This window comes from Pongo abelii, chromosome 20, assembly GCF_028885655.2.
Source record: "Pongo abelii isolate AG06213 chromosome 20, NHGRI_mPonAbe1-v2.0_pri, whole genome shotgun sequence".
Classification (NCBI taxonomy): Eukaryota; Metazoa; Chordata; class Mammalia; order Primates; family Hominidae; genus Pongo; species Pongo abelii.
Window position 1 is genome coordinate 37,714,022 of NC_072005.2, and position 13,646 is coordinate 37,727,667.

At 41.1% G+C, this 13,646-nt stretch overlaps 1 protein-coding gene across 8 annotated transcripts in view; it reads left to right on the forward strand.

Annotated features, from left to right (window-relative positions):
* Nucleotides 1-13,646, forward strand: part of DPY19L3 (dpy-19 like C-mannosyltransferase 3) — a 79,980-nt gene that overhangs the window by 16,459 nt on the left and 49,875 nt on the right. For 7 of the 8 annotated variants that reach the window (XM_024236276.3, XM_054538346.2, NM_001131798.1 and 4 more), the window contains 1 exon segment: nt 10,524-10,614. The exons of the other annotated variant lie outside the window; for it this stretch is intronic. In XM_024236276.3, the coding sequence (XP_024092044.3) occupies nt 10,524-10,614 (91 nt within the window). 8 annotated transcript variants of the gene reach the window in all.

Sequence of the window (13,646 nt, forward strand, 5' to 3'; positions counted from 1 at the left end):
CAAGGGGAAACAGGAAGAGAACAAAAGGAAGTGAAATATGAACTGGCAGACTTTAGACAAGAAATAGAATTACAAAGTAGAATCATTATAGAAATGATGACCGTCTCAGATGCAACGTACAGGAGACTAGCAAGTAGAATCATTATAGAAATTATGACTATTTCAGATGCAACATACAGGAGACTAGAATCCATAGAATGTACAGAAAGAGCAATGTTGGACAGGACTGAGAGAGGTCAACAAAATGAAAGGAGATTGCGTAAAGTGACAGTATGAGAAAGCAAGTGACAATTGAGGAGGACAAAGAGCAGCAAGCATGCATCATTTGTGTCCCAAAAAAAGAGAACGAGAACAATAAATCAGGAAACACACACACACACACACGCACACACACGTTTAAAGATGTAATTCAAGGAAACTTTCCAAAAGTAAAAGGAAACTTGAATCTACTAATTGAAGGGTCAGAGCAGGTTCCAGGATAAATTGGCCTAGAAAAATCATTAGCAGGATAGAGTTCCTTGAAGTTGCTGAACTTAAATATGTAAAGAAACCTTTGGACATTCTAGACAAAAAGATCAAGTTACCAATAAGGAGAAACAAAGGTCAACCTAGCATTCAGCTTCTCCACAGTAACGTCTAATGGTCAAAGACCATGAATGATGCCTAGAAAATGCTCAAGTAAAAGAAAGTGATTTACACATTTTAACCCAGTCATTCCATTGCATATAAAGACGGCATACAAACTTTTTTGTTCCTAGAAATATGTATTTTTAAGAATACCTGAAGAAATTGGAAGAGGAAAAACTTCATCCATCCATGAGATACATGGAAAAACAATGACAGAAAGATGCTCAGTGGGGCTCAAATTTATTTAACTATAGGACTAAAACTAAAAATTAGTGATAGAACAAAATGTGTATGATATAAATAATGTTATATTAGGTGCAAAAGTAATATAGGTCTTGTCATTAATTTTATTTATTTATTTATTTATGAAACAGAGCTCGCTCTGTCGCCTAGGCTGGAATGAAGTGGCGTGATCTTGGCTCACTGCAACCTCCGCCTTCTGGGTTCAAGCAGTTGTGCCTCAGCCTCCCCAGTAGTTGGGATTATAGGCATGCACCACCATGCCCAGCTAATTTTTTTTTTTTTTTTTTTTTTTTGGTATTTTTAGTAGAGACAGGGTTTTGCCATGTCAGGCTGTTCGAGACATGCCAGGCTGGTCTCGAACTCCTGAGCTCAGGCAGTCCATCCACTTCTGCCTCCCAAAGTTAGGATTACAGGTGTGAGCCACCATGCCTGGCTGCCATTACTTTTAAATGGCAAAAACCACAATTACTTTTGCACCAACCTAATACATAAGAATGTCAACATAAGTAATAATGTTATAATACATAATAGTGTAATAATAACATAACAGTGTAATACATATAACACAAGATAAAAGAGGAAGGGGAAGAGAGGGTAAAACATGGTGGAGGCTGACTGGGCACAGTGGCTCATGCCTGTCATCCCAGCACTTTGGGAGGCCAAGGCAGCAGGATCGCTTGAGCTCAGTAGTTCAAGACAAGCCTGGGCAACATGGTGAAACCCCATCACTAAAAAAAAAAAAAATTTGCCGGGCATGGTGGCATGTGCCTGTAGTCCCACCTACTCGGGAGACTGAGGTAGGAGGATCACTTGAGCTCAGGACACAGAGGTTGTCATTAGCTAAGATTGTGCCATTGCCCTCCAGCATGGGTGACAGAATGAAACAATCTCGGAAAAAAAAAAGATTGGGGAGGCCAGCTGGCACAGTGGCTCACAGCTGTCATCTCAGCACTCTGGAGGGCAAAAGGTGGGAGGATTGCTTGAGCGCAGAAGTTCAAGACCAGCCTGGGCAACATAGTGAGATCCCATCTCTACAAAAATTTTTTTAAAAATTAGCTGGGTGTGGTAGTGTGCACCTGCAGCCCCAGTTACTTGGGAAGCTGAGGCAGGAGGGTCACCTGAGCTGGGGAGGTCAAGGCTGCAGTGAGCTGTGATCACACCAGTGCACTCCGGTCTGGGCAACAGAGTGAGGCCCTGTCTCTAAAAAAAAAAAAAAGAAAAGAAAAAGAAATAAAAAAATATGGATGGGAGTATCCTGATTTCTTTCTCTTTTATAACTGGAAGTCAAAAAGTTTGATTTAAAACTGATAAGACACACAAGCCTGGGCAACATGGTGAAAACTTGTCTCTACTAAAAATACAAAAAAAAAAAAATTAGCCAGGCTTGGTGGCACACAACTTACCCCCAGCTACTTGAGAGGGTGCAATGGGATGATCACCTGAGCTCAGGAAGCCAAGTCTTCAGTGAGCCAAGATCATGCCGTTGTGCTTCAGCCTGGGCAACAGAGCAAGACCCTGTCTCAAAAACAAAAAAAGATCTCTCTAGATCTTCAAGTTGATCTACAGAGTCAACATGATCCCTCTCAGAATCCCAGGTGGACTTTTCACAGAAATTGACAAGCTAGTCCTAAAATGTATATGGAAACTCAGGGGACTCAGAATAGCTAAAACAGTTTTGAAAAAGAAGAACAAAGTTGTAAGACTCAAACTTTCTGACTTCAAAACTTACTATACAGCCACAGTAATCAAGACTCTGGTGCTGGCATGAGGATAGACATATAGATCAATGGAATAAAATTGGGAATACAGACATAAATCCTTAGACGGTCAAGTGATTTTCAGCAGGGCACCAGGAAGGACAGTTACATGGAGAAAGAATAGTCTTCAATAAATGGTCTATAAACAAATGGATATTCACATGCAAAAGAATGAAATTAGACCACTGCCTCACACCATACACAAAAATTAACTCAAAATGGATCATAGGCCTAAATGTGTAAAACTATAAAACATTTAGAAGAAAACATGCAAATGAATCTTTTATAACTGGAGTAGGCCAAAACTTCATAGAGACCACACTAAAAACACATGGTTAAAAATAAATAAATAAATTGGTCTTCATCAAAATTAGACATTTTTGTACTCCAAAGTACACCATCAGACCAGGTGCTGTGGCTCATGCCTGTAATCTCAGCAGTTTGGAGGCCAAGGCAGGCAGATCACTTGAGGTCAGGAGTTCAAGACCAGCTGGGCCAAAATAGTAAAACCCTGTATCTATTAAAAATACAAAAATTAGCCAGGCACGATGGCACACATCTGTAGTCCCAGCTACTAGGGAGGCTGAGGCAGAAGGATCACTTGAACCCGGGAGGCAGAGGTTGCAGTGAGCTGAGATGGCGCCACTGTGCTCCATCCTGGGTAACAGAGCGAGACTCTGTCTCAAAAAAAAAAAGAAAAAAATTAAGACTCAAAAGTCAAAATTATTCCTTGATCCATGGGCTGTAGAATAGATTTTGTGTTAGCAGGCATGAAAATAACACAGATAACCAGATGCATTATCAATGAGCAGTAGTATTTTGAAAAGAATTTTGTGTGTGTGTGTGTATAGTAGATCTCAACAGTGGGCCTAAAATAGTAAATCATGCTGTCAACACATGTGTTGTCAACACATGGGCTGTCATCCAGGTTTTGTTGTCCATCTCTAGAGCACAAGCAGAGTAGATTTCACATCATTATTAATAAGGACCCTAGGATTTTCAGAATGGTAAGTGAACATTGGCTTCAACTTCAAGCCACCAGCTGTATTAGCCCCTAACAAGAGTCAGCCTATGCTCTGAAGCTTTGAAGTCAGGCATTGACTTCTCCTCTTGAGCTGTAAAAGTCCGAGATGGCATCTTCTTCCAATAAAAGGCTGTTTCATCTACATTGAGTATCTGTTGTTTAATGTAGGCACCTTCATCAGCGATCTTAGCTGGATCTTCTGGATGACTTGCTGCAGCTTTTCCATCAGCACTTTTCAGCTTCACCTTGCACTTGTATGTTAGGGAGGTGGTTACTTCCCCTCAACCTCATGAACCAACCTCTGCTAGCTTCCAGCTTTTCTTCTGCAGCTTCCTCACCTCTGTAGCCTTAACAGAATTGAAGAGAGTTAGGGCCTTGCTCTGGATTAGGCATTGGCTTTAGAGAATGTTTTAGATGGTTTGATTTTCCATCAGAGCATTAGACCTTCCCCGTATCAGCAATGAGGCTGTTTTTCATTCTTATCATTGGTGCGTTCACTGGAGTAGCACTTTTAATTTCCTTCCATAACTTTTCCTTTGTGTTAACAACTTGGCTCTTTGGCACAGGAGGCCTAGTTTTTGGTCTCTCTCAACTGTCGACATGCTTTCCTCACTAACTTATCATCTCTAGCTTTCCATTTAAAGTGAGAGATGTGCCACACTTCCTTTCAACGCTTAGAGGCTATTGTAAAGTTATTAATTCCGATATTATTGTGTCTCAGGGAGCAGAGAGGCCTGGGGAGAGGAAATGAGACAGAAGAATGACAAAGCTTTCAGAACACACACATTTCAGTTCACCGTCTTACATGGGTGTGGTTTATTGTGCCCCAAAACAGTTACAGTAGTATTAATAACATCAAAGATCACTGATCCCAGATCCCATGACAGGTATAATACTAAAGAAAAATGTGAAATATTGGAAGAATTACTAAAATGTGACAGAGACAAAAAGTGAGCAATAGCTGTTGCAGAAATGGTGTTGATAGTTGTTTGATGCACAGTTGCCACTAAGTTTCAATTTGTAAAAATGCATTATCTGCAAAGGGCAGGAAAGTGAGGCACAGTGAGATGAGGCGTGCCTGAAGTCGCTTCCCTTTGTTTACAATGTGTTCTTTCTTTGGTGTTTTGTTTGTTTGTTTGTTTGTTTTTGAGACAGGATCTCGCTCCGTCTCCCAGTCTGGAGTGCAGTGGTGCGATCTCTGCTCACTGTAGCCTCGACTTCCTGAGCTCAGGTGATTCTCCCACTGCAACCCCTCAAGTAGCTGGAACTACAGGGGCATACCACCATGCCCAGCTAATTTTTTATATTTTTAGTACAGCCTGGGTCTTGCCATGTTGCCTAGGCTGGTCTTAAAGTCCTGGGCTCAAGTAATCCACCTACCTCAGCCTTCCAAAGTGCTGGGGTTATAAGCGTGAGCCACCGCACCCCCCGCATTCTTCTTTCTTGTTGAAACATAAACATCTTTCGGTCAAATACTAAATTCTTCCACCTTTTTGTTTCCCCAGCAAATAAATGTGCAGTGATAAGGAAGGCAGTTCTCCTTTGGCTATAAGCACTAAGGTCACTCTTTCTTTTTAGTCTTTTTTCCTCGTGCTAACATTTTCCACTGTTATTCTTATTTACTTGAAGTTGCCGAATTTGCATGTCTTCCTACTGAATACTCCTGCAAAGCAAGGAGACTTTAAAATAGATAGGGTTAATCCACACAATAGTAGTACAGTAGTGCTAAGACTGCTGATTGCCTGAGTGTGGGCCCAGTGGAAGAACTGTCACTTCAGTAACAGACTGCCCTCCTCACAAGCCCTGCTTGGCACTTCTCACATGCCACGGCTTTAATCAACTCTAGGGCAAGAATCATTCCCCTCTAACAGATGGACATGAATTTAACCAGACAATAAACCATGTATGTGCCATAAATATGTTTGCTGAGGGCATGATTCCCAGTACAGAACTTTAAGAACAGCTGTCTTATGGGCTACTATTTCTTGGTGAGATGATTTGTTAACCTAATTCTGAAACAGATTACATTTATAAAGTTCATTTTTCGGTGGCTTCCCCACTACTAGCAGTCTAATTATTCTGGGGGACAATTTTTGTAAACAAAACTTTTTTTTTTTTTTTTTTTTTTTTTTGAGACAGAGTCTCACTCCGTCACCCAGGCTGGAGTGCAGTGCCGGGATCTCAGCTGACTGCAACTTCTACCTCCCGGGTTCAAGCAATTCTCATGCCTCAGCCTCCCAAGTAGCTGGAATTACAGACATGCACCACAATGCCCAGCTAATTTTTGTATTTTTAGTAAAGACGGGGTTTCGTTGTGTTGGCCAGGCTCGTCTCAAACTCCTGACCTCAGGTGATCTGCCCACCTCGGCTTCCCAAAGTGTTGGGATTACGGGCGTGAGACACCGCGCCTGGCCTGTAAACAGAACTTTTTTACGTGAGTTGTTGTTTTTTTAAAACATGAGTTGTTTTGTTTTTTTTAAAAGAAGCAAGATGAGGAAGACTTCAGGACCATTGCGATAGATGTAGGGACCACTGCAATGAGGTCTTGCAGTGGTGGAGAGAGATTGTACTCAACTTCTAGTACATCATCGGTGAGTAGGAATAGGCAGCCAAGGAGCAGGGTAGGGTCAGTGGCTGGGAAATGAGTAAGAGGAACCACTGGGATGCGGGGGATCCTGGCTCAACCAGGCTTAGAGGGTTCTTGCTAAAGGCAGGCCAGGGTGACCAGACATTATGTGGGGGATCTATTTACATGAGATTTTTAAAAAGCTAATTTGATGTTTCCTTTCCAAATTTGGTGTCATTTGTCTCAAAGGACTCTTTAGCCTTTTGGGCATTGCCAGCAACTTGTCTGAGTGCCTGTGGGGAATGTGATCATTTATTGTGAGCAGTCATTTTTTTTTTCTTTTTGTACTTCTATTAAATTGCTATATACAGTGTTACTTCAATGGTTTTAGCTGTACAGTTTTTTTTGTTTTTTTTTTTGTTGTTGTTGTTGTTTGTTTGTTTAGAGACGGAGTCTCACTCTGTCTCCCAGGCTGGAGTGCAGTGGCGCGATCTCAGCTCACTGCAACCTCTGCCCTTCGAGTTCAAGTGATTCTCCTGCCTCAGCCTCCTGAGTAGCTGGGATTACAGGTGCCTGCCACCGCGCTCGGCTAATTTTTTGTATTTTTAGTAGAGACGGGGTTTCACCATCTTGGCCAGGCTGGTCGTGAACTCCTGACCTCATGATCCACCTGCCTCGGCCTCCCAAAGTGCTAGGATTACAGGCATGAGCCACCACACCCGGCCAGCTGTACAGTTCTTTATAAATACAAGTCTTTTGTCTTTCCACTTCTTTCTGTCATTATCTTCGAAGATGTTTTCGTTCTGTCAACATTGCATTCCCCATGGAACCTGTGCAAATTGAATATGAAGTATTTGTTCGTTTTGCATTCTTTGGAGGATAACTACTATTGGTGTATATTTTCACGGGTGTGATCTACCAAGCGAAGTATAAATTGCTGTAAAACTGGAAAAGTGTTTGAATGAGTGAAGCAGATGTTCTCTTAGCATGAAGCAGATGTAAAACTTGCAAGTGTCTGTCTAATAAAGTATAGCATTTGGTTCTATACAGCTGGTGCTAGATTACCAATTAATCATGTTTGAATTCATTTTTACTAATTAGGTCCCCCTCTGTTCTTTATGCATTCTGGCTATATTAAAGGGAGAGATGGGACACAAAAGCTTTCTACCTGTCGTACTTTGAGCAACGTTTTTTCTTATTCCCTGGTCTTTTATTCTTAGAACCATATAATTCACTCTTTCATTCTTTATTGGCTCTCCAGTTTGATTTGGGATGTAGGTGTGACATGAGGATTTTCACACTCCTCAAGTGCCTTTGAACACTTTAAGGAAGCTAGAGAAAATAAAAATAATGTAATTAATGTTGTTGTTGTTCTTAATTTGCATGGACAAAAGCTAGTATTTGCTCAGTTAACATCAATTCATAGCCTCTGTGGTTACTGACTGAGTAGGAGTTTGAACATTCTGGAAACGAGTGATACCAGGTTGGTTTTATGTTCTCAAAAGCAATAGAGCACATTTTCTCAAAGATAAAAAATGAGTGGGTTAACGTAACTACCCAGAAGAGTTGCCTTTACTGCTATGAAAGATACAACATAAATCACTAGCAGTGAAAGTTAAAAAAGCTGTATCATTATGTAGTAGCCTTTTTATAAAGCAAGTGTGTTATTGAAATTAAATTTTAGGCCCAGGCACTGTGGCTTCTGTCTGTAATCCCAGCACTTTGGGAGGCCACGGCAGGAGGATCACTTAAGCTCAGGAGTTCAAGACCAGCCTGGGCAACATGGCAAAACCCTACCTCTACAAAAAATACAGAAATTAGGCGGACATAGTGGCATGTGCCTGTAGTCCCAGCTACTTGGAAGCCAAAAGGATCACTTGACCCTGACAGGCAAAAGCTACAATGAGCCGTGATCATGCCACCGTACTCAGCCTGGGTGACAGAGTGAGACCCTGTCTCCAAAAAAAAAATAAATAAATTTCAGAACCTGATGGGCCTTTTTTTAAATGCTTGATTTCCCCAGGATAAATTTGTTTTCTGTGAAAGAAAGTTCAATATATAAGATTTGCTACCCTACCTCCCATTTTTCTAAAAGGAATTAACAAACAATGATAAAAAGATTTAGAGGGTAGCAGAAATATATTAAATAAATAATTTCTAAGTCTGAAGATAATAGCATGAATGGTTCTTTCTTATTTATTTATTTTTTGAGGCAGGGTCTCGCTCTGTCATCCAGGCTGGAGTGGCTGGATCGTGGCTCACTGCAGTCTCAGCCTCCCAGTGGGCTGAGTCTCAATCAATCCTCCTTCCTCAACCTCCCCAGTTGCTGGGAGTTCAGGTGCATGCCACTATGCCTGGCTACTTTTTTTTTTTTTTTTTTGTAGAGACAGGGTTTTGCCATGTTGCCCAGGCTGGTCTTGAACTCCTGAGCTCAAGCAATCCACCCACTTCAGCCTCCCAAAGTTCATGGCTATAGGCATGAGCCACCGCACCCAGCCTGAGTGGTTCTTTTAATGTGATGTTTATGACCATTTGAAAATTAGTTGGAGTTAGGGGGAAGCAAAATGAGCTAAAAGAAGTTCATCAGCTAGAAAATGAAATGTTCAGTATTTATCACTTTCCCCCGTTGGGTTTGTGGAATGTGGATCTGCTGTAATATGAAAAAGCATGGCCAGGTGCGGTGGCTCACGCCTGTAATCCCGGCACTTTGGGAGGCCGAGGCGGATGGATCACCTGAGATCGGGAGTTCAAGACCAGCCTGACCAACATGGAGAAACCCCGTCTCTACTAAAAATACCAAATTAGCCGGGCATGGTGCACATGCCTGTAATCCCAGCTACTGGGGAGGCTGAGACAGGACAATCGCTTGAACCTGGAAGTTGGAGGTTGCGGTGAGCCGAGATCGCACCATTGCACTCCAGCCTGGGCAACAAGAGTGAAACTCCGTCTCAAAAAAAAAAAAAAAAGACAGATTGAATTATATTTTAGACAATGTGTTACAGATTTTAGGATATGGTTTGTTTTGTTTTGAACACTGGTGTGAAAGAATCTCTAATGACATAGATTATAACTTTTTATTTATTTATACTTTTACAGGTACAGGTTAAGTATCCCTCATCTGAAATGCTTGGGGCCAGAAGTGTCTTGGATTTCAGATTTTGGATTATTTGCATATACATAATGAGAAATCTTGGGGATAGGATTCAGGTGTAAAGATGAATTCATTTATGTTTTATGTATACCTTATGCACATAGCCCGAAGGTGATTTTATACAATATAGTTCATAAGTTTGTGCATGAAACAAAGTTTGTAGACACTGAACCATCAGAAAACAAAGGTGTCACTATCTCAACCATCCTAGTGGACAGTCTATGGTTATTTGGCATCACCATTGTTCCTGACTCTGAATTTACATGGTACCTTTATAAGTAATCATTTTGTTATACTTATTCGCACATAAGTACTTAACAATAAAAAATATGACATACCATCAATACAGTGAAAAAAATAACACTTTCAGGGTAACTTGTGGCATCATGTTGGCTCTCAGAAAGTATCCAGTTTTAAAGTATTTCATTTGGATTTCAGCTTTTCAGGTTAGGGCTGCTCAACCTATAAATAAAGTGTATCATCTAACAGTATTAATTGGATTATTCCAGAAAGTCTTCCGTGTGATTATTGCCCATTGCTTCTATGTTTTATAGTAATAATTTAAATTTAATAAAAGTATCTTGTAACTAAATTGGCTAATAGCTATTACTTTAAGTTTTCAGTTCTTCTGGGGTTGAATACTTATCTAAAAGCAGTTTAAATATTTCATATATCCATTTACCTGCATAAACCTCTTCCCACCAGGGTTACACTTGTCAGAGTAAAATCATGTGTCTGCCTTATTTGACTACGAATGCCTTTTATTCTTAGAATAAAATGAAAATGATTGATCTTATGTAATATTGGTAGCTTTTAGGTAGGTGTCTAATGCAATTATATTTCTTTTCATTTTTTTTTGTGCCATCCCTGTTTTGTGTCTCACTGATATTACATAGGAATGGTGATGTATTCTTTAAAATTTTTTTTAAGATTAAACATTCACTAAAGTAGAGAATAGTAGGACAGACTCCTGTGTATCCCTCACTCAGCTTTAACAGTGATCAGCCTTCCATTCTTGTTTGCCAAGATTTTTTGAGACTATATTTTCAGAGTTTTTTCTCTTTCAAGTTGCAGTTATGTGTCCTTTCTACAGTAACAATATGTATTTAAACAAAACTAGGTCACATAAACCCATAGGATCTAACTCTGTTTTAGGAAGTGGAGCGAGAAATCTCATTCAGAACAGAGTGTGGCCTGTATTACTCCTACTACAAGCAGATGCTGCAGGCTCCAACCCTTGCGCAAGGTAATTACAACTGATAGTTTCATTTGGGGTCTTCTGCATTTTTTTCAGTATTTTAGTCAGAAGTACTGTGTGCTAAAAACCACTTAAATGGTCTCTAGAACATGTGTAGTTTTTCCGTGCTAATGTCTAATCATTTCATGAAAATGTTTTTTGCTCTGGAAGAAGTTATGTAATACTTTATATAACCCTCCTCTCCTTGCCTTCCAGCTCTGTTCCATCCCAAAAGTAATACCTTTGCAATTTCATGGTTTTGTTGCTGAATTTTCTCATGGTCATTTTGGAAGAGGTCTTTGCAGGTGAAAGGAGTATTGTCTGAGAACAGGAGGCATTTTGGTAACACAAATGAAAATTACAGTTGTCCCTCTTGTCCCCAATGCCCCATTCATTCCTTTATTTCACAGTTGCCATTTTCCTGCGTTTTTACTTCCCCTAAGTGGGTTAGACCCCACACTCTGCCTTTACTTCATCTAATGAAAGCCCCAACATGGATCTCTTCTGCCTAATACATACTTGATCAGCTTAGCATGAGTGCATGTGACAGAAAACTGCTCTTTTACAGGCTTTATTTGGAGTCAGCTTTGACGTTTTTGGTGGCAGTTATTCATAAATTATTTTTTTGCTGTTGTTTTTGAGACAGGGTCTCACTCTGTCGTCCAGGCTGGAGTGCAGTGATATGATCATAGCTTGCTGCAGTCTCAATCTCCCAGGCTCAAGCAGTCCTCCTGCCTCAGCCTCCCAAGTAGCTGGGACTACGGGTGTGCACTACCACGTTCATTTTTTGTTTTGTTTTGTTTCTCTGTGGAGACGACATCTCACTGTTGCCCAGGCTGGTCTCAAACTCCTGAGCTCAAGTGATCCTCCTGCCTCAGCCTCCCAGAGTGTTGGAATTATAGGCATGAGCCACTGCGCCCAGCCCATAAGTGATGTTTTTTACTTGTAGTTTTATCACCTAGGAGACATGACGTTTTGGTTATCTTTGGTTTTGTGCCATAAAAATTAATGAGTTGGTCCCTGTGTTGATAGCCAGATTCATCCATAATAAGGGTAATAACTCACCAGCCCTTCACTTAGTGGTTTTAGCAGTCATTGATAATTATCGTCTGTAGTGCTTATTTCAGAGGGGATGCAAATTGGTGACCTTCTAATTCTGTCATTCCTCCTGTATTTATTAGTTGGAACTCTTATATAGAAAACCTTCTCATTAATTGTTTGGCTACCTTGCAGTACAGTTTATACAAGAAAGGCAGGCTTAGTATTCATTTTTTCCCCATACAGTCAAACCTTGTTATTCACAGATCCCATAGTTGCAAAATCATTTACTTCCTAAAATGTACTTATAACCCTAAAATCAGTATTAATAGTACTTTCACAGTCATTCATGGACACGTCCAGAGCAACAGAATACTTCAGCCTCTAGCATGCGTGTTTCCCACAGAGACTGAATGAGGCGACACTGTGCCTCCTTGTCTCAGCTCTCACACTGCAGTGTCCTTTTCAGAAAGTCTATTTCATGCCATGTCCTTTGCGTTGTTTTGCTGTTTGTTGAAGTTTAAAATGATCCTCCGAGCCTCGGCGCGGTTGCTCACTCCTGTAATCCCGGCACTTTGGGAGGCTGAGGCGGATGGATCACCTGAGGTCGGGAGTTTGAGACCAGCCTGATCAACATGGAGAAACCCTGTCTCTACTAAAAATACAAAAAAATTAGCCGGGTGTAGTGGCGCATGCCTGTAATTCCAGCTACTCGGGAGGCTGAGGCAGGAGAATCACTTAAACCTGGGAGGAGGAGGTTGCGATGAGCCGAGATCACGTGACTGCACTCCAGCCTGGGCAACAGAGTGAGACTCCGTCTCAAAATAAAAAAGTAAAAAAATTAATTAATTAATTAAAAAACAACAGACTCTTAAATGGCAGAAATTTATTTTCTCACAATTCAGGAGGCTGGAAGTCTGAGGTTAGGGAGCCACATGGTCAGGTTCTAGGGAGGGCTCTCTTCCTGGCTTGCAGACAGCCACCTTCTTGCTGTGTCCTTACATGGCAGAAAGAGAAGAGCGAGTTCTCTGGTGTCTCTTCTTATAAGGCCACTAATCCCATCATGAGGGCCCATAACTCTCCAACTCTTAGGTTGGAGAGTTATCCATCCATAACACTCCTGTGTTAGACTTTAGGCTTGCCATAATGTAATACAGACTGTGTGGCTTAAACAACAGAAATTTTTCTCTCCCTTTTGGAGGCTAGAAGTCCCAGATCCACCTGCTGTTAGGATTGGTTTCTATTGAGGCCTCTCTTCCTGGCTTTGTAGATGCCCTTTTGTTGCTGTGTCCTCACATAGCCTTTCCCTCTGTGCAAATGCAGAGAGAGCCCAAGGGCAAGCTCTTGTCTGTTCCTCTTATAAGAACACCAGTCCTGTCAGATTAAGACCCCACCCGTGTGACCTCACTTACCCTTTATTACCTCCTGTAGGCCCTGTCTCCAAGAACAGTCATATCAGGGGTTCGGGCTTCAGCATACAAATTTATGGGGGACACATTTCAGTCCACAGCACCTCCTATTGAGGGACATCTGGGTTGTTTTGGATCAATCTTTTGCTGGTACAAATGGTGCTGCGTGAGTGACCTTGTGCCGATGTCATTTTGTATTTTTGCCAGCCTGTGTGTGGGATTGATTCCTAGACACGGGCTTTCTGGGTCAAAGGGTAAATTTATATGTGATTTTGCTGGATACTGCAAAATTCCTCTCCATAGAGATGACACCATTTTGTATTCCCAACTGTAGTATATAGGAGTCTACTTTTTTATAATCTCACAGAGTGTATTGTAAAACTTTTTTTGCCAAGGCAGTAGGTGAGAACTAGCATCCCTCAGGGTAGTTTTAATTTGCACTGTTTTAATAGGAGCAAGGTTGAGCATCTTCTCCTATGTGAAAGGACTGTGTGCATGTTTTCTTCTGTGACCTATCCATTCATGCCGTGGATTAATTAGCCTGGTTACAGTGACAGAGGAGACCTCTATGGCTGTGGATCTCTATAACAGCAG